This window comes from Halichoerus grypus, chromosome 8 (assembly GCF_964656455.1).
Source record: "Halichoerus grypus chromosome 8, mHalGry1.hap1.1, whole genome shotgun sequence".
NCBI classification, from domain to species: Eukaryota; Metazoa; Chordata; class Mammalia; order Carnivora; family Phocidae; genus Halichoerus; species Halichoerus grypus.
Genome location: NC_135719.1, coordinates 115192405 through 115218351, shown reverse-complemented (window position 1 = coordinate 115218351; position 25947 = coordinate 115192405). Strand labels below are relative to the sequence as shown.

Sequence of the window (25947 nt, the reverse complement as noted above, 5' to 3'; positions counted from 1 at the left end):
AAAGAACCAGAAAACATAAAAAAGTGCCAGATGTTACATTTTATTTTTGGTTGAGCTTCATTGAGGAGCATGGTTTAACAACTGGAACTCAAAGAGTTTTGGGTTTTGCTAGTAACTTATTAAGAGGCCATGAGCAAATCACATAACCTTTATGCAGTACATTTGCCTTATCTGTAAAATGAGACACTGGACTAAGAACAGTGATTTTTTTTTTTGTTTTGTTTTATATAAATATATATTTTTTAATTTTTTTATTGTTATGTTAATCCCCATACATTACATCATTAGTTTTAGATATAGTGTTCCATGATTCATTGTTTGTGCATAACACCCAGTGCTCCATGCAGAACGTGCCCTCCTCAATACCCATCACCAGGCTAACCCATCCTCCCAACCCCCTCCCCTCTAGAACCCTCAGTTTGTTTTTCAGAGTCCATCGTCTCTCATGGTTCTTCTCCCCCTCCGATTTCCCCCCCTTCATTCTTCCCCTCCTGCTACATTCTTCTTCTTCTTCTTTTCTTTCTTAACATATATTGCATTATTTGTTTCAGAGGTACAGATCTGAGATTCAACAGTCTTGCACAATTCACAGCGCTTACCAGAACACATACCCTCCCCAGTGTCCATCACCCAGTCACCCCATCCCTCCCACCCCACCCTCCACTCCAGCAACCCTCAGTTTGTTTCCTGAGATTAAGAATTCCTCATATCAGTGAGGTCATATGATACATGTCTTTCTCTGTTTGACTTATTTCGCTCAGCATAATACCCTCCAGTTCCATCCACGTCGTTGCAAATGGCAAGATCTCATTCCTTTTGATGGCTGCATAATATTCCATTGTATATATATACCACCTCTTCTTTATCCATTCATCTGTCGATGGACATCTTTGCTCTTTCCACAGTTTGGCTATTGTGGACATTGCTGCTATAAACATCGGGGTGCACGTACCCTTTCGGGTCCCTACTTTTGTATCTTTGGGGTAAATACCCAGTAGTGCAATTGCTGGATCATATGGTAGCTCTATTTTCAACTTTTTGAGGAACCTCCATACTGTTTTCCAGAGTGGCTGCACCAGCTTGCATTCCCACCAACAGTGTAGGAGGGTTCCCCTTTCTCCACATCCCCGCCAACATCTGTCATTTCCTGACTTGTTAATTTTAGCCATTCTGACTGGTGGGAGGTGGTATCTCATTGAGGTTTTGATTTGGATTTCCCTGATGCAGAGCGATATTGAACACTTTTTCATGTGTCTGTTGGCCGTTTGGATGTCTTCTTTGGAAAAATGTCTGTTCATGTCTTCTGCCCATTTCTTGATTGGATTCTTTGTTCTTTTGGTGTTGAGTTTGATGAGTTCTTTATAGATTTTGGATACTAGCCCTTTATCTGATATGTCATTTGCAAATATCTTCTCCCATTCTGTTGGTTGTCTTTTGGTTTTGTTGACTGTTTCCTTTGCTTTGCAAAAGCTTTTTATCTTGATGAAGTCCCAATAGTTCATTTTTGCCCTTGCTTCCCTTGCCTTTGGCGATGTTTCTAGGAAGAAGTTGCTGTGGCTGAGGTCGAAGAGGTTGCTGCCTGTGTTCTCCTTTAGGATTTTGATGGACTCCTGTCTCACATTGAGGTCTTCCAACCATTTGGAGTCTATTTTTGTGTGTGGTGTAAGGAAATGGTCCAGTTTCATTCTTCTGCATGTGGCTGTCCAATTTTCCCAACACCATTTGTTGAAGAGACTGTCTTTTTTCCATTGGACATTCTTTCCTGCTTTGTCAAAGATTAGTTGACCATATAGTTGAGGGTCCAAGGAACAGTGATTTTTCAAGCTGTTCCTGACTGGAAGCTCCAGGGAGGCAGGCACTTTGAGAGTTTTTGCTCTTGGATCTGGAGGGCCTGCATACTAGCCAGCATGTAACCAGTATATAACCAACTCTCCTTAGCTCTGAGTTAAATGAGTGACTGAGTGTGCCCTTGGCATCATAAATAAATACATTTTAAAAAGTTTTATTTTTCAGATCCTGGCATTCTTTTCTTTTTTCAAGGTTGGTTGCAGAATTCTAAAAATGATTCCTTCCGTAGAGCTATAGCTCTTCCAAAGAGAAATCTTATTCATTGTCTTAATTAAGAATCTAATTTATAACTATCCTGACACGAAGAGGGGATAAATAATCACTTTTAGTATGAATATTTTCTACTGAAATGTAATTTCATTCATTTATAACTATAAGATACCCATTAGGGAACCTACCCACAAGAGATTGGATATGACATTCAAGGCAGAGTTCATTGAAATTGGGACTAATGGAGCAGGTGTTAGAGTCATCTTGAATGGTAATTTTATCACTTAAAACTATTTTGCCTTGCCTAAGACACTTATTAGTGCTTTCATTTACAGAAAAAATAACACTATATTCATATTTTGATGACAGACACAGCATGTAAGGCACATGCTCTATCCAGGGGTAGGGAAAGAGCTTGCTGCTGGGTCTGACTTGGGTCTATTTCAACTTAGTTTTGACTTGTCACTTTATGACATCTGGACTTTAGTATATACCATCAATAAAAATAATAAATGAGTCAGTGTCATAAGTGGAGTGAAACAAAAAGGGGAAAGATGCACTTAAATGTAATAAAAATCCTCTTTCAATATGCCACTGAACAGAGAATATTGCTAACATTAGAAGATTTCATTTGCAGCATGAATCCTGAAAGAAATAATTAAAAGGATATAAAATGACTATTACCAAAATGAATCAAAAGAATTAAAAATCCTGTAAGGTGAATGGAATAGAAACAGAATGATCCATTTCCCATTAAGCTATTCAGTATAATGTTTATGCATGTGTGTATGTATTTTAAAATTATTTTTACTTTTTGGCTTTTCTAAGCACTAATTTCACTTTCAACTTGAGGAAAATATTAACATTAGCTAGTGCTTGAAATATCTTCAGGTTCAGTGCTGAAATATTTTCTTAATTTTGCCTGGAATCTCATCAAACAGCCAAGATACAGAATTGAGACTGGGGTGGAAAATCAAAGAAAAGCAAATTGCTTTTGCAGAGAACCAATGCAACAATAAACTTTGTAAGGAGACTCATGTTCAATAGGGATAATAAAAGCCAACGTTTCTTTAGTCCCGGCCATGTGCAAGGCTAAACCCCCTACTGTATGGTTAGCGCCTACATGACAAAGACAGTGTCCTACTTACCCTTCTAGTTCCACGGATTTAAGGCAGTGGCACGCCCCATCATAGAAGCTCAGTAAGGACCTATGGAATGACTAATGTCATTAAAAGTTAATATACTAAAGAAAACATTACATTATTATGGAAAACAACGGACGTGGAAGGAAAGTGCTAATTGCTTCTACAGTTCTGTTTGGCATTCTTTTCCTCAAAGATGAGATTTTTCAGGGTAGGTGAGTTGATCCCTACTCCCTATGGGAATTCAAAGGAGTATGAAAAACCTACAGAGTAGCTTAAGTGATACAAAATAATAGGGACAGTATTAGGAAAGATTAAGGGAAGGGATACTGAAAGTATACTTTAATTAATGGTCTTCACATTTATGATGGACTCGTCTTCTACACAGGGAAGCGACCAACTTTTCATTGATAGTGAGCCCCAAACGAAAGGAATCCTCAGGATATTTCAAGCCTTGGGTAATTTTTAAAGGTTAAAATGCATGTAGTACAGGAAGGAAAACTATTGCATATTAAAAATTTATTCAGTATAACTTAATGGAGAAAGATCAGCTTAGACTTCAGTTTGAGGGTTGAAAGCCTATCAAAGAAAAACGTTTCTGTTAAGGAAGAGTTTACCAAAGGGATTGGGTGAGGATTCTAAGTGAGTTTGTACATGGATCTTTAAGGTGGGTGGTACTGACTTCTGTAATCACATCTTGCTTGATGATGCTCTGATTAAATGTGATGGTAGTGTCCATTTTAATCTGTGTCTTTAATTGCGCTGTCTGAGAGCTACAGGCAATAAGCGCTCTCTAACCCTTAGATAGGCCATTTGTGCTCTCTTCTGAAGGGTGCCTAGAGCTTGAATTCTCCTGTTTCCCTCAGCAGTCTCTAGGAGTCAAAGACCAGGACGAGCAAGGGCTGCCATGCGGTAATGGTCCCACCTTGTCGGCAGTGCCACTTCCAATTGTCTGAGGCCTACAGAAGGCTGGTGAATACCCTTTTCACTCCCTGGACATAAATTTATTTGTAAAACAAAAATCTTTCAGAGTGACAAAAGACACACATCGAGGCTGGAGTTCTCTCAGCCAGTGCCAGCATGTCAAGCTGCGTGGGTACTTTTGTTGATTTTGTTTTCTTAGAATTGATTCATACAAATCCACCTTCAGTGTGGAGTAAAGTCCATTATCCTGAATTTTGTTTCAGTTGTGCAAAAACTCTAAAACAGAGACTAGACTAAAATGAATGTTAATGTCCTAGTTTATTTGGCTCTTTGAGGAAATTATATCAAGTTTTTTTCTGAGACCCTTCCTGACCACCTGAAGACTCTGTTCTTTCTATGGGGAGATCCATACCCCTCTCAAAGCTTTACTTTGTGGTACTGTATTGTAATAGTCCATATACTCATCAGTCCATCTCACTAGGTTATTAGGTCCTTGAGAGCAGAGATGTGTCTTTTAACTTTGCATTCCCAGTATCTAGTACCGTGGGTTGCAGATTTTGTCACAGTCAATAAATATTTATTGGATGACTTTTTTTTTCTTTCCTGAAATAGCCCTTTCTCTTTTCTTCTCACTTATTCGTTTCTCACTCTCTTCAGGTTCTCTCCATCTGTCCCAAGGACATGAGAGCTGATATCTGTGTTCATCTAAACCGGAAGGTTTTTAATGAACATCCTGCTTTTCGATTGGCCAGCGATGGGTGTCTGCGCGCCTTGGCGGTAGAGTTCCAAACTATTCACTGTGCTCCTGGGGACCTCATTTACCATGCTGGAGAAAGTGTGGATGCCCTCTGCTTTGTGGTGTCAGGATCCTTGGAAGTCATCCAGGATGATGAGGTGGTGGCTATTTTAGGTACTGTGAAATTTCCTAATGTAGTAGCAAATGTGTAACAGTTTTAGAGATTGTGCTTCTCAGGTTTCTTAAGAGAAATTTCCTCTGCTTGGTGACTTTGGAAATTGGGTCACTAATGAGATGATGAATCTTAGTGAAAACTAGTAATGCTCTTTCAGCAAAGAACATTAGTACTGGTCACAGCTTAATGAGCTGTACAAGGGTTTGATTAAACCTTCTTTGGCAATAGTAGGACAATATCTTTTAGATTAGAGCTGATCATAGCCTAAGGTGACTGTACCTCCTGGTGTTGGTAAGTGTGAAGATGGCTTGTGGAACTATTTTCAGGTTAGTAACCTAGAATGTTAGTCTCAGAGGGGCCATAGAACCTGTCTAACTCAACACTTTCCTTTAGAGATGAACAAAATGAGGACCAGAAAAGTTTAGTGACTTGCCCAGCTAGTTAGTAAATGAGTTAGGACTTGAGTACAGATCATCGTATTCTAAATATTTCTGCCTCATTCATCACAGTGGACCTAAGTAATGAGCTAAAAGTAATGAAGAGGTAAGTGAATTTGACCCATTATATTGGAGTAATCACAATACAAGTAAATTTAGGTTTATAAAGCTGGGTCAAACCATTCACAAACCAACAAAATTATTTCACTAATAATAAAATTCATTCGAAAATTTGGAGACCCAGTAGATGGTTATACTAACAAAAAAAGGCAGTGATAGTGTATGTAAATAACAACATTTTGAAGAAATTACATGTTTGGGGCAATGTAACATATATAGATAAAACTCAACTAAATGGTACTTTATTTATTTTTTTTTAAAGATTTTATTTATTTATTTGACAGAGAAAGACACAGCGAGAGAAGGAACACAAACAGGGGGAGTGGGAGAGGGAGAAGCAGGCTCCCCACTGAGCAGGGAGCCCGATGTGGGGCTCAATCCCAGGACCCTGGGATCATGGCCTGAGCCGAAGGCAGACGCTTAATGACTGAGCCACCCAGGCGCCCCTAAATGGTACTATAGATCATTTCTGCTCAAATCTCTGTAACAGGTTCATGAAGTCCACATAGATATAAAAGGAAGCAATAATGAGGTCAGAAGAGAATCATCCCTTGTTTTCTCTCAAGTAAAAGAATTTAGAATTGCAGGATGTCAACTCCATTTTCATCATATTTTCTTTTTTTTTTTTTTTTTTTTTTTTAAGATTTATTTATTTATTTATTTGAGAGAGAGAGAGAGAATGAGAGACAGAGAGCATGAGAGGGAGGAGGGTCGGAGGGAGAAGCAGACTCCCTGTCAAGCCGGGAGCCCGATGCGGGACTCGATCCCGGGACTCCAGGATCATGACCTGAGCCGAAGGCAGTCGCTTAACCAACTGAGCCACCCAGGCGCCCTTTTTTCATCATATTTTCATGGCTTATGCCTCATGAAAAATGAGCTCGGTTTTTAAACTATTGGATTTTTTAGCTACTGAGGTCAACCTACCATAGCTTGAATGCCACTTATTCTTGTGAGTCAAAGATTGACTTACGTATCTGAGAAGCTGGAAAAGCAGAATCCAGTGCAAAAATGAAGAACTGATTTCAAAAAGCACAGTTGCCTGAAAAAAGACAGAATTGAGAATTGAGAAGCAGTGGCCTTTCATGGGAAAATACATTTAGTAAAATTTGTAAGAATTATAGAAGGCAGTTCAGGATTGCAAGTGACCGAGCTCTATTGTTTTATAAACCTCTCCTTAACTGCTTAGAAATAATATTACAGTTAAGGTGAAATCTCTTTCAGGAACTATTTTTATTTGTGATTTTTCCAAGAGAAATTCATACCGCACTTGAGAGTCAGCACTGTGGGTGTGTTTAATGCTACTTAGTGTTTGTTCTGCTTTGTTTCCTGGAGTATAAAGGAGTTATATATAATCCTTCATAGAAAGTGTACATTTTGCCAGAACAATCCTTTGTGGTAAAACGAAGCATATACACACTACAACCATTCTTGTTTGCTTAAAGAAGAGCATAGAACACAAACCCGAAACAGGTGTATTTTCTTTTCCTGCACGTTGGTGTCAGGGGTGGGTGGAAGGCATTGGAAACAGTAAAGTAGCTCTGTCTTGTGATGAATGACCTCGGCTGTGTACTCATTGTCGTTGGCTTTGCCCCATTTTCTTCATCACAGCCTCACCTTGGTAACTTATTTTCTACAAAGAAGGCTAGAGAAAGCCCCGGGTGCAGTGCCTCCGGGTTGGGTCTGTTAAGCTGAAATCATTTGCTCAGTGAGACGGACAAAATGCATTTTCTTTTCCCTTTAAAATAAAATGGTAGCTGGTTTTGCACAGTGACATAGTAAAAATGAACGCAGGGCCCCTGGGCATTGGACCAGCCTCATCATACAGCTGTCACATTTTATTTCCTTGTGTGCTTTTTGTTTATCTTCATCAAAATATCTTGGGATTCAGAGACTTTTCATCTCTTCCTTTAATGAGTCAAATGATATGTACACCTCTCCCTTCCCTGGCAACTTTTCTTCCCTTTTTTTCCATGGGCCTCTAACATAGATTAATTCAGCTAAAGGGCAGTTAGACGATTTTTGTTAAGGAAAAAAAAAAAAAAGTTTTGACCCGGAAGTGATCTCTGAGGGCGGGAAGTGCGTGCGTGAGGCGGAGAGGGGCCTCTGTGGCGGAGGCTGCTGGGGCTGGCGGGCTGCTTGGGCGCCGCGGGGCCGGGCAGGCGCTGTCTCACAGGAGTCTGTGGTGTGATTCAGGGATGACACGACAGATGCGGAGACGAGCTTTGAGAACTCTGTCCTGGTGTACAGCCTTGTGGAGAGGCAGCCTGAGGACACTGCGGGCTGGACGTGCGGACTCGTGCTGACCTTCTGCATGAGAGGGAGCGTAGGGCCGCGGACGGGCTGCCCTTGTGTTCACACCGGGGGCAGGTCCACCCTGCAGGCAGCCGAAGCCCCGCCGGGAACCTGCCAGAAAGGCCGCTCCCGAACAGCCAGCCTCTTGACTTGTAGATCCTCACTCCAGCCCCATTTTATGACTTCTTAGTCTTGTGGTTTTCCATTGAGGATGCATGTTTCCAGACTTTTCTAAATTAAAGTACTTTCTTTGATGATTAAGAGAAGGGTGGCAGGGTTGTTTAACACTCAAGATGCCTTAACAGTGTTTTAAGAAAGGGAGAGGAAAAGGGAAATTCAGTAGTGTCACTCCTAACATTTTGGTGACTGACCATTCCTTTCCCGCTCCTCCTGTTTTTCTTCTTCCTCTTCTCATTTTTTGGTAGTTGAGTTTTGAAATAATTGCAGAAAAAATGAAAAGTTGCGAAAATTATCAGGGTGTGAAGTTTGATATGTATCTTCAGGTTTTCTGCCTTATTAAGGGATCTTCTGCCCGCATAAACTTTGGGAGGTATTACAGGTTTGATTTCAGACCCCCACAAAAAAGCAAGTACCACAATAAAGTGAGTCAAATGAATTTCCTGGTTTCCCAGTGCATATGAAAGTTACGTTTACACTGTACCACAGTTCATTAAGTGTGCAATAGCATTATGTCTAAGAAAAAAAGTATATACCTGCATTAAAAAATATTTTATCGCTAAAAAATTGCTAACCATCATCTATGCTTTCAGTGGATCATAATCACTGATCACAAGTCACTATAACATATGCTAATAATGAAAAGTTTGAAGTATCGTGAGAGTTCCCAAAGTGTGATATAGAGATAGAGTGAGCAAACGCTGTTGGAAAAATGATGCTGATAGATTTGCTCGATGCAGTGTTGCCACAAATCTTCAACTTGTGAGAAACCACGATATACGGGTGTTCACGTGTCTTATTACTAATGTGTTTTCTGTGTCTCCTTGCATCTCCTGTCGTTTGTGCTATTCAGTGGTTGCTGCTGGGTTATTTGGTGCACAGCTATTCCTAACTGTATATCCTCATTGTGAATTGTGGCTTTTAGCATTGTAATGTGTCCTTTTTCGTCATGTCTAATGATTTTTTGCCTTGTAAGAGTCGGAAAGAAAGAACATCTCTCACATCTAAGCATGCCTCAGAAAAATGAGAATTTCTCTCAGTTGGTCTGATAGGAGATTTTTACACTGATTCATTGGCTAGTTGAAAGGTAGTGAAGGGAGGTCATTTTAAAATTAATTAAAATTGCTGAATCCAAAGAACAGCTGCAGTTTCTTTCTTTTGGATCTTTGCCTCTAAACAGTCTCCGGGTAGGTACATAATTCTTTAGTATGTTAAAAATGCTAAGTGTTTAATGAATAAGTTCTGAACCGTAACTAATTAATGGAAAGATAAAAAAAAATGTAGTCAACAAATACCTTCTGTTTTTAACACTGAAGGATGGCTTCAAGATGTTTTTCTAAATAGGGCAGGTGAACATAATTGCAGTTCATGTCTTTTTCCAAGTTGAAGTTCTTTCAACTCCTACACTTCCACCTTTTTCTTTTTGACCTCACTTTTTATGAAACACAAAGAATTCCAAATTAAGTTCAGGATGCATACATAATATTTTATATTCTTTCATATCTTCTTGCGTTTAAGTTCCTACCCTATAATTACTTAATGTGAACAGATTTCTTAGTGTGGCTAAAATAGCTAGGTTACTTTTAAGTGTCTCCATGAGGGATCTTATACATTTAAGGGCTATAAAAGTGACATTTCCCCGTGAACCATAGACCTGGCCCCTAAGATACTTGTTTTGCTGCATTCACATTTTGTCTTTTCTGTGTCTACTCATTATTAGGATCATAGAGTTGGAGTTATTAATGTAAAACAATCTGTATCTAAGTCTTTTAATTGTAAATTCAAATTCCTAGGCTCATTTACGTAGAGCTTGGATGGAAGGGTTAGATATTGTTATGGGGCTGGGGACAGGAGCATAAGTGAGGCAGGGACAGACAGAATCAAATAACAATATTCTAAAAAAATAATTTCTAGTACCTGAGTTAAGATTTCATTTTAATTAGAATCAGTTATTTATAAACATTTTTGCATTATCAAAGAAAACTTATAAATTATGATGCTCAAAATTCAAAATCTGCTTATTTTTATTCCAAAAAGAAAAAAAAATCCGAGATGTGAATGAATAATATTTTGCTATTTTGAGAATCTGTGAAAATGTGACTTCTATGCTACAGTTAAGATTTCTTCCTGCATACTTGCTATTAGAAGTCAAGTGTTTCACACTTTAAATCCTTAAAAGGGCTTTTCCCAAGCCCCAGACAATTATTTTCTTTTGTATCCACATTTCTGTGTTTTGAGATGTTGAACTATGAACCAGGTAGGTTTGCTGTACATTATGATGATGAACACAGTTAATTCAGACATTTCCATAAAGGTCAAACTAGTTATTTGCTTTTTAAAAATTGCATCCTTGTCTTATTTTAAAGTTTTGAGTAGTGATTATGATATCATTTGTACATGGTTCAAATTATATACTTAAGAGTTTTTCAGTCTGTAGATTTTTGGATAAAATATAAATCTTTACAATCTCGTAGTTGGGACTCAACTTCAAGTTGTCTCCTCCTTCTCTTTCAAAACTAAGTCTTGTTTACTCTCCCACCTCGTTATTTCTTTATCCTATGCATAATATCCCTTCCCATGACAATGGCTCATAAAATTCTGGTCCTGGGCTGTGGCTGCCATCCTAAAGACCTTTTAGCTCATAGTCCGTCATCTGATTCAACCTCCAATTCTTTGTTACGTGGCCGCCAAAATAATCTTTCTAAAATATAATTTATCAGGTTAGTCTTCTCACTAAGATTGACTTTTTAGCAACTTGGGGATAAAATGTAGCTTTGAGGTCATTTTGGTCTCATTTCCTTTCCAGCCTGACTGGTGCCATTCCCTCGCCCTACAGTGTTTTCACAGTATGCTGAGTTGCAGGAAGATTCCTGATACCACCAGGTTCTCTCCTACTAGCAAGCTTCCTTGTTTACAACACATTTTTCTCCTCTTTTTACTTGTCCTGTCTCTTGCTTCCTCATGTTCTTTCGTTCTTTCCCTTATTGCCCTGGTCTGCATTAGGTGCCTCTAATCTGGGCTCTCACCGCATGCCTACACATTTTTATCTTTTACCTGTTTCACTCTCTGTCTGCACTGTAAGCACTTGAAACATCTTGCTCATTTTTGTCTCTCTGTCATCTGTGATAGGACCCCTTAAATAGGTTCTCAACAAGGTTCAATTATCCAGATTAGCTAGCACTTTATTTTGCCATTAAGCTCCTTTCATCACTGAGTTTGTTCAGGGTACCCACGAAAACTATGTTGTGTTCTGTTGCTGTTTTCTTTATGTTTTATCTTGAAATACTGACTACCCTCTGTTTCTCTTTCCTCTAAATGCTTATAGTAAAATGCATTTCCCTAAGATTCTAGCTTTAGCATAGATCTATTATGGATTGAGAAAACATTTTCCTACTATTAATTAGGTACTTTGTAAAAGGAGACTATGGTGGGCCAAATGTTAAATATCTCAAGTCACTTAACACTCTTTAATAAAACACTCCTTCCTTGTTCGAGGAACTCCTAATATCAAGAAAGAATCTCATTTATACCATGGTCATTGGCCACAGTAGGAAAACTTGAAATTGTATCTATGGAAGGGGACTTCACTTTGATTCCTGAAAGCGGCATCACTTTCCTCATCAACTGGAATAAATAGTTCTGCAAATCAGAATTAATTTTATTAGAAAATAAACATTTAAGAGTTAAAAGGGGCTTAAAAAATGTTTTGTAGTTAGTAAATGAGCCCCCCTCCCCATGCTTAAGTAAAATCTAAAATCCATGCATACATTTTGATTTTAATATTTATCAAAAGTATATTTTAAAAAAATGTACTTCAGCCCCTTTGAGAGTCTGATTTAAGTACTAATAGTTATTGAGTACTCATTATTTTATATGCATTATTACGTCAAATCGTTTAACTCTGTGAAGAGAGCACTTACTGTGGTCATCTTACAGATGAAGAAGTCGAGGTTCTGCAGTTATCAGGTGATTCACCCCAGGTCATAACTATTTTTAAATAGAATTTGAAACTATACAATTATTTGGTTTAATCTTGACAGAAAATGTAGGGCCTATATTAATGTTCCCAATGTGTTTCCTTTTATTAAAAAAATTTTTTTTTCTAACCACACTGTTAAGTGCCATACCAGTGTATATTACAAAAACGCTTCACCAAATATTACCTGAGTATAAGATGGTTAATCAGCCATTAGGGATCTAAAAATCCCACCCTCATAGTGATGAGTTTACCACCAGGCAGGTGGTTAGGACTAGGGAGAACTGGCTCAGAGTGTGAATCTTGGGAACCTTAAGAACACAAGATGGGGATCTTAAATTCTGCTCACAGGTCTTTCCTCTGGGTCCTGGAAGAGTTCCGTGTCTACCTAATTAGTAGGTATTAAAGTGGAAATGAAACTTTCAAGGATGCTTCAGGATTGCAAGAATGGCCACAAATCTTTGCAGTTTCTTCCTTGAAGAGGTGGACTTACTTCTCCACTCCTTCAATCTGTTCTGACCTTGTGACTTGTCTCAGTTTTTACGCTGAATGCTCCACCCTTCCCTTAAGTGCTGACTTCTCTCAACAGGGTGGGGCTGCTTGGCCGGCTGTCTTACTGCTCTTCTGTTTTCCTGAGGTCACCACCTCCACTTACCGAAAGCTTCATCTGCATTTTCCCAACTGTCTTATACCTACCATACCTCAGTGTCTTGTTCCCACTCTCCTTCCCTACCTTCATCCCTTATTGATGTTAGGAGACTCTATTTTTACATCTACTTAGAGCTATTTGGCTCACTCTTTGTGTAAATAAAAATTTATAAGCTAAATCAGTGATTTTTTTTAGTAGGTAAGAATTATTTGCTTCTCTAAAAGTGTCTTCCAGTTTGTATCCATTATAATTTTTGAACAGAATGACTTTGGACATCACTGAAGATTGGCAGGCATTAATTCTAAATTTTTTTTTTTAAAGATTTTATTTATCTATTTGTCAGAAAGAGAGAGCATGAGCACAAGCAGGGGGAGCAGCAGGCAGAGGGAGAGGGAGAAGCAGGCTCCTCACTGAGCAGAGAGCCCGATGCGGGACTCGATCCCAGAACCCTGGGATCATGACCCGAGCCGAAGGCAGACACGTAACCTACTGAGCCACCCAGGTGTCCCCAATTCTAAACATTTTAAGAGATTCTATTCTAATACACCTATATAATTTCTTAATTTTAACACTTATCACCTTGTTCTTTCTGTTCTTTTCCTTTAAAACATTACTGAATGGTACTTGTTGTTGGTAATAGTCAAAGTCCATTAAAAATCATATAATTCTAAAACTCATAGTGTTGTTCATTTATAAATGAATATTTTTATGCCTATTTATTCATAATAAAGTTTATGAACCTACTGCAAAAATCAATCATAGTGAAGGGCTGACTAATAAATAAAAGTGAATACAGGGATTAGGTCCACTCTGTAGAAAAATTATCAGATAGATCCATCACTGACCCCACAGGAAACGACCTAAGCTTCGAATGCTGTATTTTTAGGGATTCATTGGCTATATTCACCAATGAATAACTGAGATAATTATTATGCATTTGTTTAATCCATTTCATTAACTCACCAAATAATGTGTTTCAAATTTTTTAAAAAGCTTTGGCTGTAAAGCCAGCACCTCAGGGGATTCATCATCCCTAAATATACCATGGTCCGCATTGCTCCTTTAATTATGTTGTAACTCGTCGTCTCTGTTTTGTCTTGACATTTTCCAGTTTCCTAGTCGATGAATCTGAAACATTTGCTCCTGTTTTCCAATCCTGTTTCCTGTGGTTTCGAAGTGAAATACTTCATAAGACTTGATGCAAAGAACTGAGAAAATATAAATAGACCAAACAACAACTTTCATGTTGACTGTGAACTTTTCTACTAATTTTAGGGCTTTGGGGGAAGGTTAGTTTTCTCAAGCTCTGAAATGTTTGTAGCTGAGACTACTTGCATCCAGTGAGAGCTGACCTAAAAACTAGCATCAAATATTCTATAGCCATGAAGATGAACACGAGTTCCCAGCCCTGAAATTCTGAAATTGTGCAGTTATTGGATATTCCGCACATAATCCCATGCTTCCACAACCTTGGTGTAAATGTGCATAGTATTTCTTGAAGAAGAACATTAGCCAGCTCTACTGTGGCTTGTAAATTAACTGATTTACAAGACACATCTTCCAAAAGAGCCATAAAAGTTTATTGTGAATTGAGCGACTATAAGATGATATAGACAACTGAATAAAGCAAACACACTTTAAAATGATTGATTAGATTAATATCCAATCGATATATTGTGTATCCTAATGGAAATTCTATGTCATAAGACAATTAGTATTGCTTATTATGTAATGCGAGTTTCGATGCTGGGAGCAGAATTATCCACATTTGTCAATTTTGCTATGCTTCTCTAAACTTTTTTAAGGGGAGAAGCAGGGGATAAGTTTTACTTTGGTTGAATCAATTAACTTTTCTGTACTTTTTAGTCTTTCAGTGGTATTTGGAGTTGAAGCCCTAGATTTTAAAGTCTTTTTCTTTTAAATGTGACATAGAAAAAAAACTACCCTGAAAATATAATTTGATGACTTTTAGTTGACTTACTATAGAGTTATAGATGGACAGAAACCTTAAGCATTAGTTTTTGTTCATCTTGTTTTCTTTAGGGTCAAAGGAACAGATGTTGATTCAGGGAGTTAATCACTTGATCTAAGCCACACCCTTACAGACGAAGCCCCACATCTAACTTGGATCTCACAATTCTCAGTTTGTTCTTCTGTGTCTTTCTCCTCTTCTCCCATTTTTTCATTCACGTTTTTTTTTCAATAAATATTTGTTGAACTCTTAAGATTTATTTATTTTAGAGAGTACGCAGTGGGGAGGAGCAAAGGGGGAGGGAGAGAGAGGATCTTAAGCAGACTCCCCCCACTGAGCATGGGGCCCATTGAGGAGGCTCGATCTCATGACCCTGAGATCACAACCTGAGCCAAAACCAAGAGTTGGATGCTTAACTGACTGCACCACCTAGGTGCCCGATGAGCTCTTGAACTGTTCTAGGCATTGGGTGTTGACCTGAGTGGATGAATCAGAGAAAATTCCCTGCCCTCATGAGTTTATAGTCCAGCTTAATGCTATTCTTTTCACATCACAGGCTTTTTATTTATGAAGGATACTAAAAAGATAAGTAATTTAAATTTAAATTTTTGGAGAGAAGTATGGTAAGAATTTTAATTTCAGCAGTTAGGTAAAATAAAATACATAACAGACATTTGAATGCCTCCATATTTAAAAATGGTCTATATTGGCAAGGGGAAATTCATTTATATGTGGAGTATCTTTCATCTATTGATGATGTATTCATCAATGAATATTTATCTATTATTCTGTAGCTCTATATACATATTTTTTATAATATAATAATTTTTACAAGTATTCCTCAGTTTATTTTTAATTGAAATATAATTAACATATAATGTTATATTAGTTTCAAGTGTCCAATATAATGAGTCCGTATTTCTATATGTTACTCAGTGCTCATTCAATGAATATTCTTATCATTAAATTTGGTACTTCTGATAATGCAGTTAGAATGAATACTTACAATTGGAATTACTTGTTTAAAATTTAGAGAATGCCACTTACAGATTTCTGAAATCCGTGTAGTCAGTGGAGGTCTCTAATTAACCTTCCTTGGATGAATGCATGGCTATCAGACAGTTAGTTGAGTTTTGGTCAGTGTCACTAACTAAAAGAAAATTTTGGAGTGTCCAGAAACAAGTAAGATTGCTCAAGATGAATTAAATATCCATTATGGTTATTTTATGCTGATCAGATGATTACATGGTAGTTTTAACCACTTTCTCAATAATATGCATGTTTTCTCTTTCCATCCCAGAGTGGCTCGTGGTTCTCTAAGGATTTCCAAACTGCCTATGTGGGCAAGAGTCTGTAATGTCACTTCCTCAACCTCAGTCTCTCTGCCTCTCTCTCTCTCATTTCTCTGGTTACATGTTATCTTTTCTCTCTGCTCATCTAGCTGGCCTGAAGTGTTATAAGATGCCTTTCTTCTTCCTGTTTTCTTGTTAGTTCTGACTTCGGTCTTCATGATGAGAGTAGATACTTACTCACCTCTGTGGTTAGCATGTTGAAAGCATAAGTCTTTGGCACAGTGCCTTCCGGAAGATCTTTCCTGCCTGGATAGATTCCTTGTTTTTTCCATTCCCAAACTTCCCCTTTCCTGCAGAGGAACAGAGAATGCATTTGAGGAGACTTCAGAAGCCAGGGGCTCTCATGGAACTGCCTTTGCAGGAAGTCCTTTTGGCACTTTACCCCTGGGTGTTCCTTATTCCCCACTTTGTTTGGGCAACTAAGTACTCTTGATTTGGGGTGGTGAACTGCGGAGTTCAGGTCACCAGTGGATGGTGCTCCGAAGTGAAGAGTTGATTTCTGGGTGATTTGCAGAATTTTAAAAAGATATCCATATTTTACTACAGTATAGCACTCTTTATGGAACTGTTGACAGCATAACAAACCTGAGTCTCCATGTGTTCCCGTACTCAGCAACTGAAGCTTTGTAGTTGTGATGGGAAGCACCCCCCCGCCTCCCTGGGCTGGGCCCTGAGGCCCTGCATAGAGTTTGGCTCAGGGGAGAGGGAAAGGCATCCTTGGGGAATAAGTCATGGCCAGTATTCGTCTGCCTGGAGCACAAGACTTAGTTGCTGAATGATGCATATTTAATATATGTCGAATCAGTTCCAGATTTATAAAGGCTGTAACAGTAGATCCTTATCTATTGCATTCTACTGTCATCTCTACAGAAGGAGCAGAAGAAAGAATGAAACTAAAAAGTCACCTTTGCTCCTTCTAGTCAGAATGGGAAAAGTTATGATGGCAGGAGATAATGAAACTATTTGTTAAAATGAGATTTTTGGCTTCTCTGTTGGATTTCATTTATTCATACCACTCTGGATTTCCACCGAGAACCGGATTCAGGGTGATGTTACTTTACATATTATATGAAAGTGTTATGCATTGTTACACGTATTTGGATGGGGTTATCCACTCAGGCTCTAAATTATGCTGGTAGATCAATACCATATATGAAACTGAATAAAAATAGTGATTAGGATAAGAACTAGTGTAGATAGTTGAATCCATATCTTATACTATTTTCCAGGGAAAGGTGATGTATTTGGAGACATCTTCTGGAAGGAAACCACCCTTGCTCACGCGTGTGCCAATGTCCGGGCACTGACATACTGTGACCTCCACATCATCAAGCGAGAAGCCTTGCTCAAAGTTCTGGACTTTTATACAGCTTTTGCAAACTCATTCTCAAGGAATCTCACTCTTACTTGCAATCTGAGGAAACGGGTATGTCGTGTGGATCCACTTGCCCTTATTAGAATCGATAGGGTTAATATGTCATGCTCTATTAGCTGAGAAGTGCAAGAGGTATTTCATTTTGCACTCATACATTCTCTTCGATGTAAAGTGACATAACTTTCTTTCCCTTTCTTTATATTTTGTTTACTTTTTAAGGGGGAGGGGATTCCTGAGTACATGGTTAAAGACTTGAATCTTTATAATTTAAGTGTAAAATGAAAACCAGAGTTGAAGAGAAACAAACAAACTGTACTATAACCTAATTAGTTCTTAAGGTTTATAGTAACTGCCATAAAAATAACATGAGTGTCTCTTAGTTTATTATTTGGGTTTTTTTTTTTTTTAGGTTGGTAAGGTTAATCAAGCTGGTTGCTTATTTTATATTCCTGACTCTATTATAAACACCCTTTCTCATTTAATGATCAGTTCATAAAGCTTATTGCCTGTGAATTCTTTCAAAGCACACTATCTTAAAAAAATAATTAGCCACACTGACATATCCTACAAATAGGTATAGCAGCTCTTAACTTTGCACTGCTGCTGCAAATATAATATTCATGGCCATTTTCTTTTTTATTGATGAGTGTGACACAAATATAATTTGCATAAAGAAATCTCCTAGCTATGATTTATAGGTCGTTGGACATAGGGCTCTTTTATTGCCAAGAATGAAATACACACTTGGACAACTGCACTTAAGGAATTTCATCTAAAATGATTGCCCGTCTATGGTGAAGTATTTTGAGATAACAAGCCTTCCCTCCCACTGCCCCCTTAAATAGGACCTTCCCTTTAGTTAACATGGAGGAGAAAAATCAAGCCAAGAGACAAATCAGCATCTCTACTGTAGCAACATAGAAATGAACATAAGCAAATCATCATAATTCTCTACAGGGGGGTGGTTCTAGGAGAGGATAGGACTGCTGGAGTCATATTCGTACTAGCTGTGTCACGATGTTGGATCTATATTTGAATAGCATTTTCAGTTTCTATTTTTGTTATAATTGGGTATTGAGCATCCACAACCTGCTAGACAATATGTAAAGAGTTGTTGCAAGCACAGAGACGAAATAGAGTCCCTGTGCTTAGGTGTGAGTCCCTATGCTTAAGCCAAGTGTGAATATTCTATGAAACACAAATAAGTGAAACACATATTTGTACTAGTAATTGAAAGTTAAGGTAGTGGCGGACGTGGAAGAGGGCTGCCGATAGGAACTAACTGTGGAACTTTCTTGCTTATTCGTTAGGGAGTGTGGAGTCTCGTTTAAGTAGAAATATGTCTCCTTTGGTCTGTACTCTACCTTCCCCAATGACAAATTCCTCTTCTACAAGGCAGCCCGTTAGATATTTGAAACTCTTATATCTTATTAAGTCTTCTCCAATATAAATTTTGCCAGCTTTGGAGTCTTCCCACATACCACAAGATTACCGAAACCCCTATCCATCATCGTTATGGTCCTCAGGACAGATCTTATTTGTCACTGTCCTCCTCGAAGCATGTTGTTTACACAGTATCTCATCTGATGTTTATAATATTCCTGTGGAAAAAAAGGACAGTTATTTTCCCTTCAAAACACATGAGGAAACTCAGGCCCAGGGGATTAATATCAAATAACCAACTGATATATTTGCAGTGCAAGGTCTCAAAGAGGGCTAATTAAGACAACTCACCAGTAGAAAATAAATATTGGTTCTTCAGAATGAGTTCATCACAAAGCTCTCTCACCTCTTTATTTTCTCTTTTGCACATCTGAGCACATGCACACCACACACACACACACACACACACACACACACATTGTAATGAATGCGGAGTGCACATACCTCTGAAAGGAAGAGAAGCTAGAGACAGAAAACTCTGTGTGTGTGTTTTAAAGATTTTATTTATTTGTTTAAAGAGAGAAAGAGAGTGGGCAGGGGGCAGAGGGCAAGTGAGAGACCATCTCCAGCAGACTCTCTGCTGAGTGTGGAGCCTGACGCAGGGCTCGATCCCACAACCCTGAGACCATGACCTCAGCCGAAACCCAGAGTCGGACGTTCAACCGACTGCACCAGCCCAGTGCCCCTGTGCATTTTTTTTTAATAGGACTTGGGGATGCTGGTGCACAAGTTACATCAAATGGCTTCTTCCCTTTATGACGTGCTCCCTGTCACAACCTGTGTCACGTTTTTATTTTTTAATAATTCCAGCCCTTCTTCAATTGATGGATGGTCTCAATAACTTGGCGAAATGTGGGGAGAGGTGTACTGTCAGTCAGTGTCACTTCATTCTCAGGAGAAAAAAAAGTATTCTCATAAAAAAAACAAACAAAAAAGCAACAACACTGAGAAAATATCCTCCAATGACTCGTGAGAATAACTACCATTTTGAGGGCCTGTTTCATAGCCATGCACTTCAACATATTTTATATATAATAATTGACCTTATGAAATTTCAGTAACCCACACATGAGGCACCTCACTTCCATTTCGTCGATGAGGAGGCTGAGGTTCTGAGAATGGGACAGCTAGCTGCCAAAGAAATTATGGCTCAGGGTCTGGATTTGAATCCTTCTCTGTCTGATTCAAAAACACAGATCTTTGACGCTACCATGTTGCTTTGGCTTGCCAAAATACTTGGTATTTTTTTTCCACAACAGTATTCCACAGACACACTGTCAACCATTTATAGTTTCTCATGTGCTCAGTCACTTTCACTTCGTTCCCCATGGAGCTATTAATAAAAGGGTATTTTGTTCTTATGGCTATTACTGCAAGCATTCTTGCATTGAGTATTTTTTGTGAATTGGATATTGTTGTGAGTTGTATAATCAAAACCATGTCCTTAGTGTGCTCTTGATATCTCATAGCTATCAGAACCACTAATTAAGGGCGTGTTTCTAGTAAGCTGGGGGAGTAGATTTGGAACCCGGGATTTTCAGCTGTCACAGATTATAGCTCTGGCCACATGAGTGGGTGTGGTGGCTGGGTGGAGAGCTTTGCATGGTGTGGGACTCTTGGTGGTCACAATAGTGGGGGATGTGGCAGCACTTTAGCTGCCTGTCTCCCCTGCCCCCCATCTCCATTACAGAAGAGTAAGAGATTTGTTATGCCAACATAGTTCCCACTAACCATCCTTAAGTTCCTCTCTATAAAAATTCTAGAACTAGAACCATAATTTCATCCAATAACTAGAGCAGGGGTTGGCAAACTTTCTCTGTCAAGGACCATTCAGTAGATATTTTAGGATTTGAGGGCCACAGAGCCTCTGTCTCAACTACTCAAGCTTGCCATTGTGTGAAAGCTGCTGTCTTAGCCCAGGGGGCCCTCACAAAATACTAGACGTTTCAACAGGAATTTATTCCCCACAGTTCTGGAGGCTGAGAAGTTCAAGATCAAGGTGCTGGGCCCAATTGGGTACCAGCGAGAGCTCTTTTCTTTCTGGCTTGCAGACCTCTGCCTTCTCACTGTGTCCTCACATGGCTGTGAGTGAGGGAGAGAGAAAGGGAAGGGACGGAGAGTTAGGGTTGGGGTTAGGGTTAGGAGACAGAAAGGGACAGAGAGAAGAAGGGGAAAGAGGGAGAGAGGGAGAAGGAGATCTCTCGAGTACCTCTTCTTATTAGGGCAGTAATCTTATCATGAGGACCTCACCCTCACGGCCTCATCTAAACCTAATTGGGTCCCCAAAACCTTTTCTTCAAATATCATCACATTGGGAGATTAGGGCTTCAAGTTATAAATTTGGGGGGAATAAAATTCAGTTCATCACAGCAGCCAAAGATAGTATGTAAATAATTGAGCATAGTTGTGCTTTACTAAAACTTTACATAAACTGGTGGCTCTCACGGGCCTTAGGGTGTCCATTGCTGAAAGGAGAAGACTGGAGGTTAGCTAGGGAGGACAATGAGTATGCACACAGAATCCTCTCGCCTTGTATTAGAAAGCGAATCTACCACTTGCCACTCAGAGGTTATCATGAAATGGAAAATGCCATACAGCAGAGGTGGCTGCAGAAGCCAGCTCAGTAACACCCACGAGGGAGGCCAGGCTCATGTGGCCGTTGAAAACTAGAGTTCACACCATCCGTAGAAGGGGTGGCTGCTACTCGGTCTGGTTGCACCCTGCCTTGGTGGAATGCCAGCCCAGTGTTGCTTGGTCTGCCTATTTTTTTTCCCCAGAGAAGACAGAAGTACGAATTTTTATGCAAAATCACGTTAGTTTGGTAACTAATTTGCTTTGTGGTTTTTTTTGTTTGTTTGTTTGTTTTTCCTTTTTTTTTTTTTTTAAGAATATGGTCAAACAAAATAAGTCAGCTTGCTCTTGGTCCAAATGTTTGTGAACTAAATGGAATGAGTTCATGAACTCTTGATCTCATGATAGTAGAAGCCTGAAATTTTTACCTGAAGCCCGTGAATTTGGATAAGAAAAATTCTACATCTTTATTTTCTTTAATTTCTAAGTGAAATATAGCTTGTCCTTCAATTATGAAGGTTGGTAAAAAACTACAGTATTAGTAGAAGTACCAAAAGAAATCATAGAAATTTTCATATTATATTGTATTTGTTGAAGTGTTTAGGCTCATCACTACTTAATAATTATTGTAGTTATTATAGATGTGCTCGTAAGATAAGGTAATTGTTTAAAAAAAAAAGTACATAGATTACTATTTTGTGAATTTTTTTTTAAGATTTTTTTTTAAATTTGAGAAAGAGAGCACATGAGAGTATGAGAGCAGGGAGAAGGAGACTTCCCGCTGAGCAGGGAGCCTGACGCGGGACTCCATCCCAGGACCCTGGGATCATGACCTGAGCCGAAGGCAGACCCTTAACCGACTTAACCAGGCACCCCACTATTTTGTGAATTATTTTTTAATATTTTGGTAACTGAATTTCAATATAATGTTTTTCATTTGCAATACTATGTATTTTATTTTGTGCACTTAAAACAACTTTTCTGAATTGAGGCCTGTTGTACAGGCTTTACTGGCCTGCTAGAGATGAATACCCCCTGAACTACAGTCAGAAACGGGACTCAGTTGAACAAAAGGACGGGTTGGTGTATTTTTTCCAATAAGAACACAATTCCATAGTTTTCACTAAGTTTAAACATATTCAGAAAAGGCGTAGGAGAGCAACAGAGGAAGGTTGACTCACTTGCTGACTGTATGTATTTATTTACTTAGTTAATGGAAAATACAATTTGCTGGAATGGCAAAATGATGTTTCTCGAGCTGAGGACCAAGCCTCAGGTGCAGGTCTGCAGAGGCAAGCGGCACACCCAGCACAGGTGATACCTAAATTTTAAAGGATTTTAATCAGACTTTTAAAGTAATTAGTGCTTCTACTCATTCTGCCGAGTTGTGATGCAATGAAGTTTATCTTCTGTGTGAAAAGAGTTAACGGAGCAGGTCTGACTGCTGTGCTTTGAAAGACCTGCTTATGAAGCGAGCCCTTGGCTGGCTGGCTTCTGGGAACTTGGGTTTCAGGAGGGTTCCCTCCAGGCTAACAGAGTGAGAGTGGCTCATGGTGCCCACACTGTTTATTCAAACAGTGTGGTCTGTGCTAAACATTTACTTATAGCTGCATTAAGTGTGGTTGGGGTTTTGAGTTCTTTCTAAATATTTCTTCCACTTTCAAGCTAGCATGAACATGTTTTCCTCCAGATGGACTATTTAGATAAGAGGAATAAGGAGTTTTATTTCTATTTTTGGTACTTCTTCTGACAAGACCCTTTGACAAAGTGTGGCCCAGAAAGTATTGACGGGCTCAGTGTATATCAATATATATCCATCACGACCCTACTACATACCTAGGGGGTCACGGAGATAAAAGACCCAGTGCCTGCTCTCTAGGGGCCTGCAGTCTAGCAAAGAGTCAGATAAATCCTAACAGAGTCCGAAAAGTGCTATGTGAGGGTTTCATTTAGGGTACACGGTGGGGGATGGGGAGATGAGATGAATCCAACTCATCCCAAGGAGGACACAAGGAGAAATTTTAGGAGGTGATGATGACATTGGCATTAGGATTTCATTTTTTTTTAAAGATTTTATTTATTTATTTTACAGAGAGAGACAGCGAGAGAGGGAACACAAGCAGAGGGAGTGGGAGAGGGAGAAGCAGGCCTCCTGCTGAGCAGGCAGCCCGATGCCGGGCTCGATCCCAGGACCCTGGGATCATGACCTGAGCCGAAGGCACACACTATACCTACTGAGCCACCCAGGCACCCCAGGATTTCATTTTAAACAGAATAATGTTCTAGAGGAAGGAAGGATCTTGTAGATCACGTGGTCCAACTTACTTTCTTTGCAGATGAGAAAACAGACCCAGAGAATTAAATGACTTGCTCAAGTTTGCTTAGCAAATTAGCATCAGAGCTGGGATGGGAATCGAAATGCTTTGAATTCCGTGCTGCTGGTATTTTTACAGGTTAGCCTCGTTTACAAGCCCTGTGTAGAAGATTGTGAGTAAAATGCAACACTTGATTGTGTTCATTTTTAACAGGGAAAAAGGAAGGTGGATGGCCTGAGCTTGCATGTGATTCATAGATTGATTTTAGTGTTTTTCACACCATGTTTCAGGATAAAACCAACAGTGGAGCCCCCAAACCAACCTATAGGCAGTGTTCAGAGCTGTGAATAGGACTCCCAATATCTGTATGAGCCAATGTGTATGGTGTGGCCACAGCAGGTAGGTTGCTTGCATTGTGAAGGGTCCTATTTTTAGTAAAACTTGTAACTTACATGTCAGTATTGTTCAAGAGGTGTTACTGAATATGGTGAAATACTGCCTTGCTGATAATCCTGTGGTTCTGATGTACTCTCTGCTATCGGGCCAGTACTTTTAAGAAATATACGGGCTGCTACAGCAGTTAGTATAAACATGTATAAAAAGAAAACTTCCCACATTAAACAAAACTCCTACTTTTTTCCATCTTTGTATTTTGAGTTATTTTCTTAAGAGTCTAGTATTTTCACATTAGAAGTTATGATAAAAAAATATTGATGAGTTTACTGCCCAGAGTGACATTAGTGCTAAATCTGTTAGTTGATTAAAAAAAAGGGGAAGAGGGAGAGGGAGGAAGAATGATTGGAAGGAAGAAATAAAAGAAAAACAAGTATTTCCATATAGAACTGGGAAAATTTGAGACCCGACAGCAGGAAGCAGGGAGGGAATGAGCTGGTACCGAGAATGACTCTGTTAGGAATGAGAATGAAGAATGCCATGTGGTCAATTCCAAAAACTCAAATGAAGAGATTGCTAACTGAAATTTGAAAAGAAAAAAAAAATAGTTACGATTGAACAATGTCAATACGGGCCGAAAACTGGGTAATAAACTGGGCTTCCCTCTTAAAGGCCATATCTATTATATTAATGAGTGTGAACCCCTCTGTAGTTCCAGGTTGAGGCCAGAGAACTATGTGTCTTTTCATTCTGTGGCTCTGCTGAATTTGTTGCTGGTGTTGTGAAAATTTCTAAGCCAAATGGCTGCAGAGAAAATGTTCCTTGTACATCTACTATTGTGATGGAGTGGATCCCCTTGGACATTGATCAAAAGTGATGCCAAGCTGACACTTGCTCTCAGTCGTGGTCTCAAAGAGACATTGCCGCAGAGACCCATCCTGCTCCTAGTTTATACTCCTTTTTACTGAACATCTCTGTAGTTCAGACACAAGCCAATCCAGGACCTGCTAATGGTATTAATGTATCCCTTGTATTAATCTGCTCAGAGTGCCATAACAAAATAACACAGACTGGGTGGTTAAACAGAAAGGGATTATCTGACAGTCTGGGGGCCAGAAGTTCAAGACCACGTGCCAGTAGGGTTGGTGTCTGGTGAGAGTTCTGTCCTTGGGTTGCAGATGACTGCGTTCTCGCTGTGCGCTCATATGGCCTTTCCTCTGTGCATGCATGTGAGGAAGGAAAGAAGGAGCTCTCTCCTATCCCTTCTTATAAGAACATTAATCCCAACCTTATGACTTCATTTAACCATAACTGTTCGATTAGAGGCCCCATCTCCAGATAGAGCCGCACTGAGGGTTAGAGCTTGAACATATGAATTTGGGAGAAGGACACAATAACCCCATTTTTTTAAAAATTAAATATGAAGGAGTAACTTTGAGAAGTATTCTAAAATCAAAACTTACAGCTGAACTAGGTCTGCATTACCGGGGATACGCAGCAGCACCAGCGTTCAGGACTGATTTTTGTAACATTGAGGCAATGCATGATTATCAATACTAGCAAAACATTCTTGGGCTCCTACCATGATTTAAGAAAGGATTCCCATTTAAACGTAGACAAATTTCCCCCAAGAATGATGAATACACGTTGTAAATTGGAAAAACGGAACATAGAGGTACTTATTCCTTTCACCCCATAAAGCCAGCGTCCTTTTCTACAAATGGCCCTGCTCTTAAGTAGAGAGTAGCAGAAGCCAGCTGGTCATGTTATGGGTAGGGATAGCACGGATCCTGTATTTTAATGTTACAGTACTAAGAAACAGTGGGTTAGGCTAACTCTT

The 25947-nt window shown here is 39.2% G+C and overlaps 1 protein-coding gene across 1 annotated transcript in view; it reads left to right on the top strand.

Moving 5' to 3' along the window:
- The window catches only part of KCNH5 (potassium voltage-gated channel subfamily H member 5), a 311548-nt gene that overhangs the window by 234912 nt on the left and 50689 nt on the right, over positions 1-25947 (top strand). Inside the window, exons 9-10 of the mRNA XM_078053792.1 lie at positions 4782-5034; positions 17240-17436. Coding sequence (XP_077909918.1) covers positions 4782-5034; positions 17240-17436 — 450 coding nt within the window. The remainder of the gene's footprint in view (positions 1-4781; positions 5035-17239; positions 17437-25947) is intronic.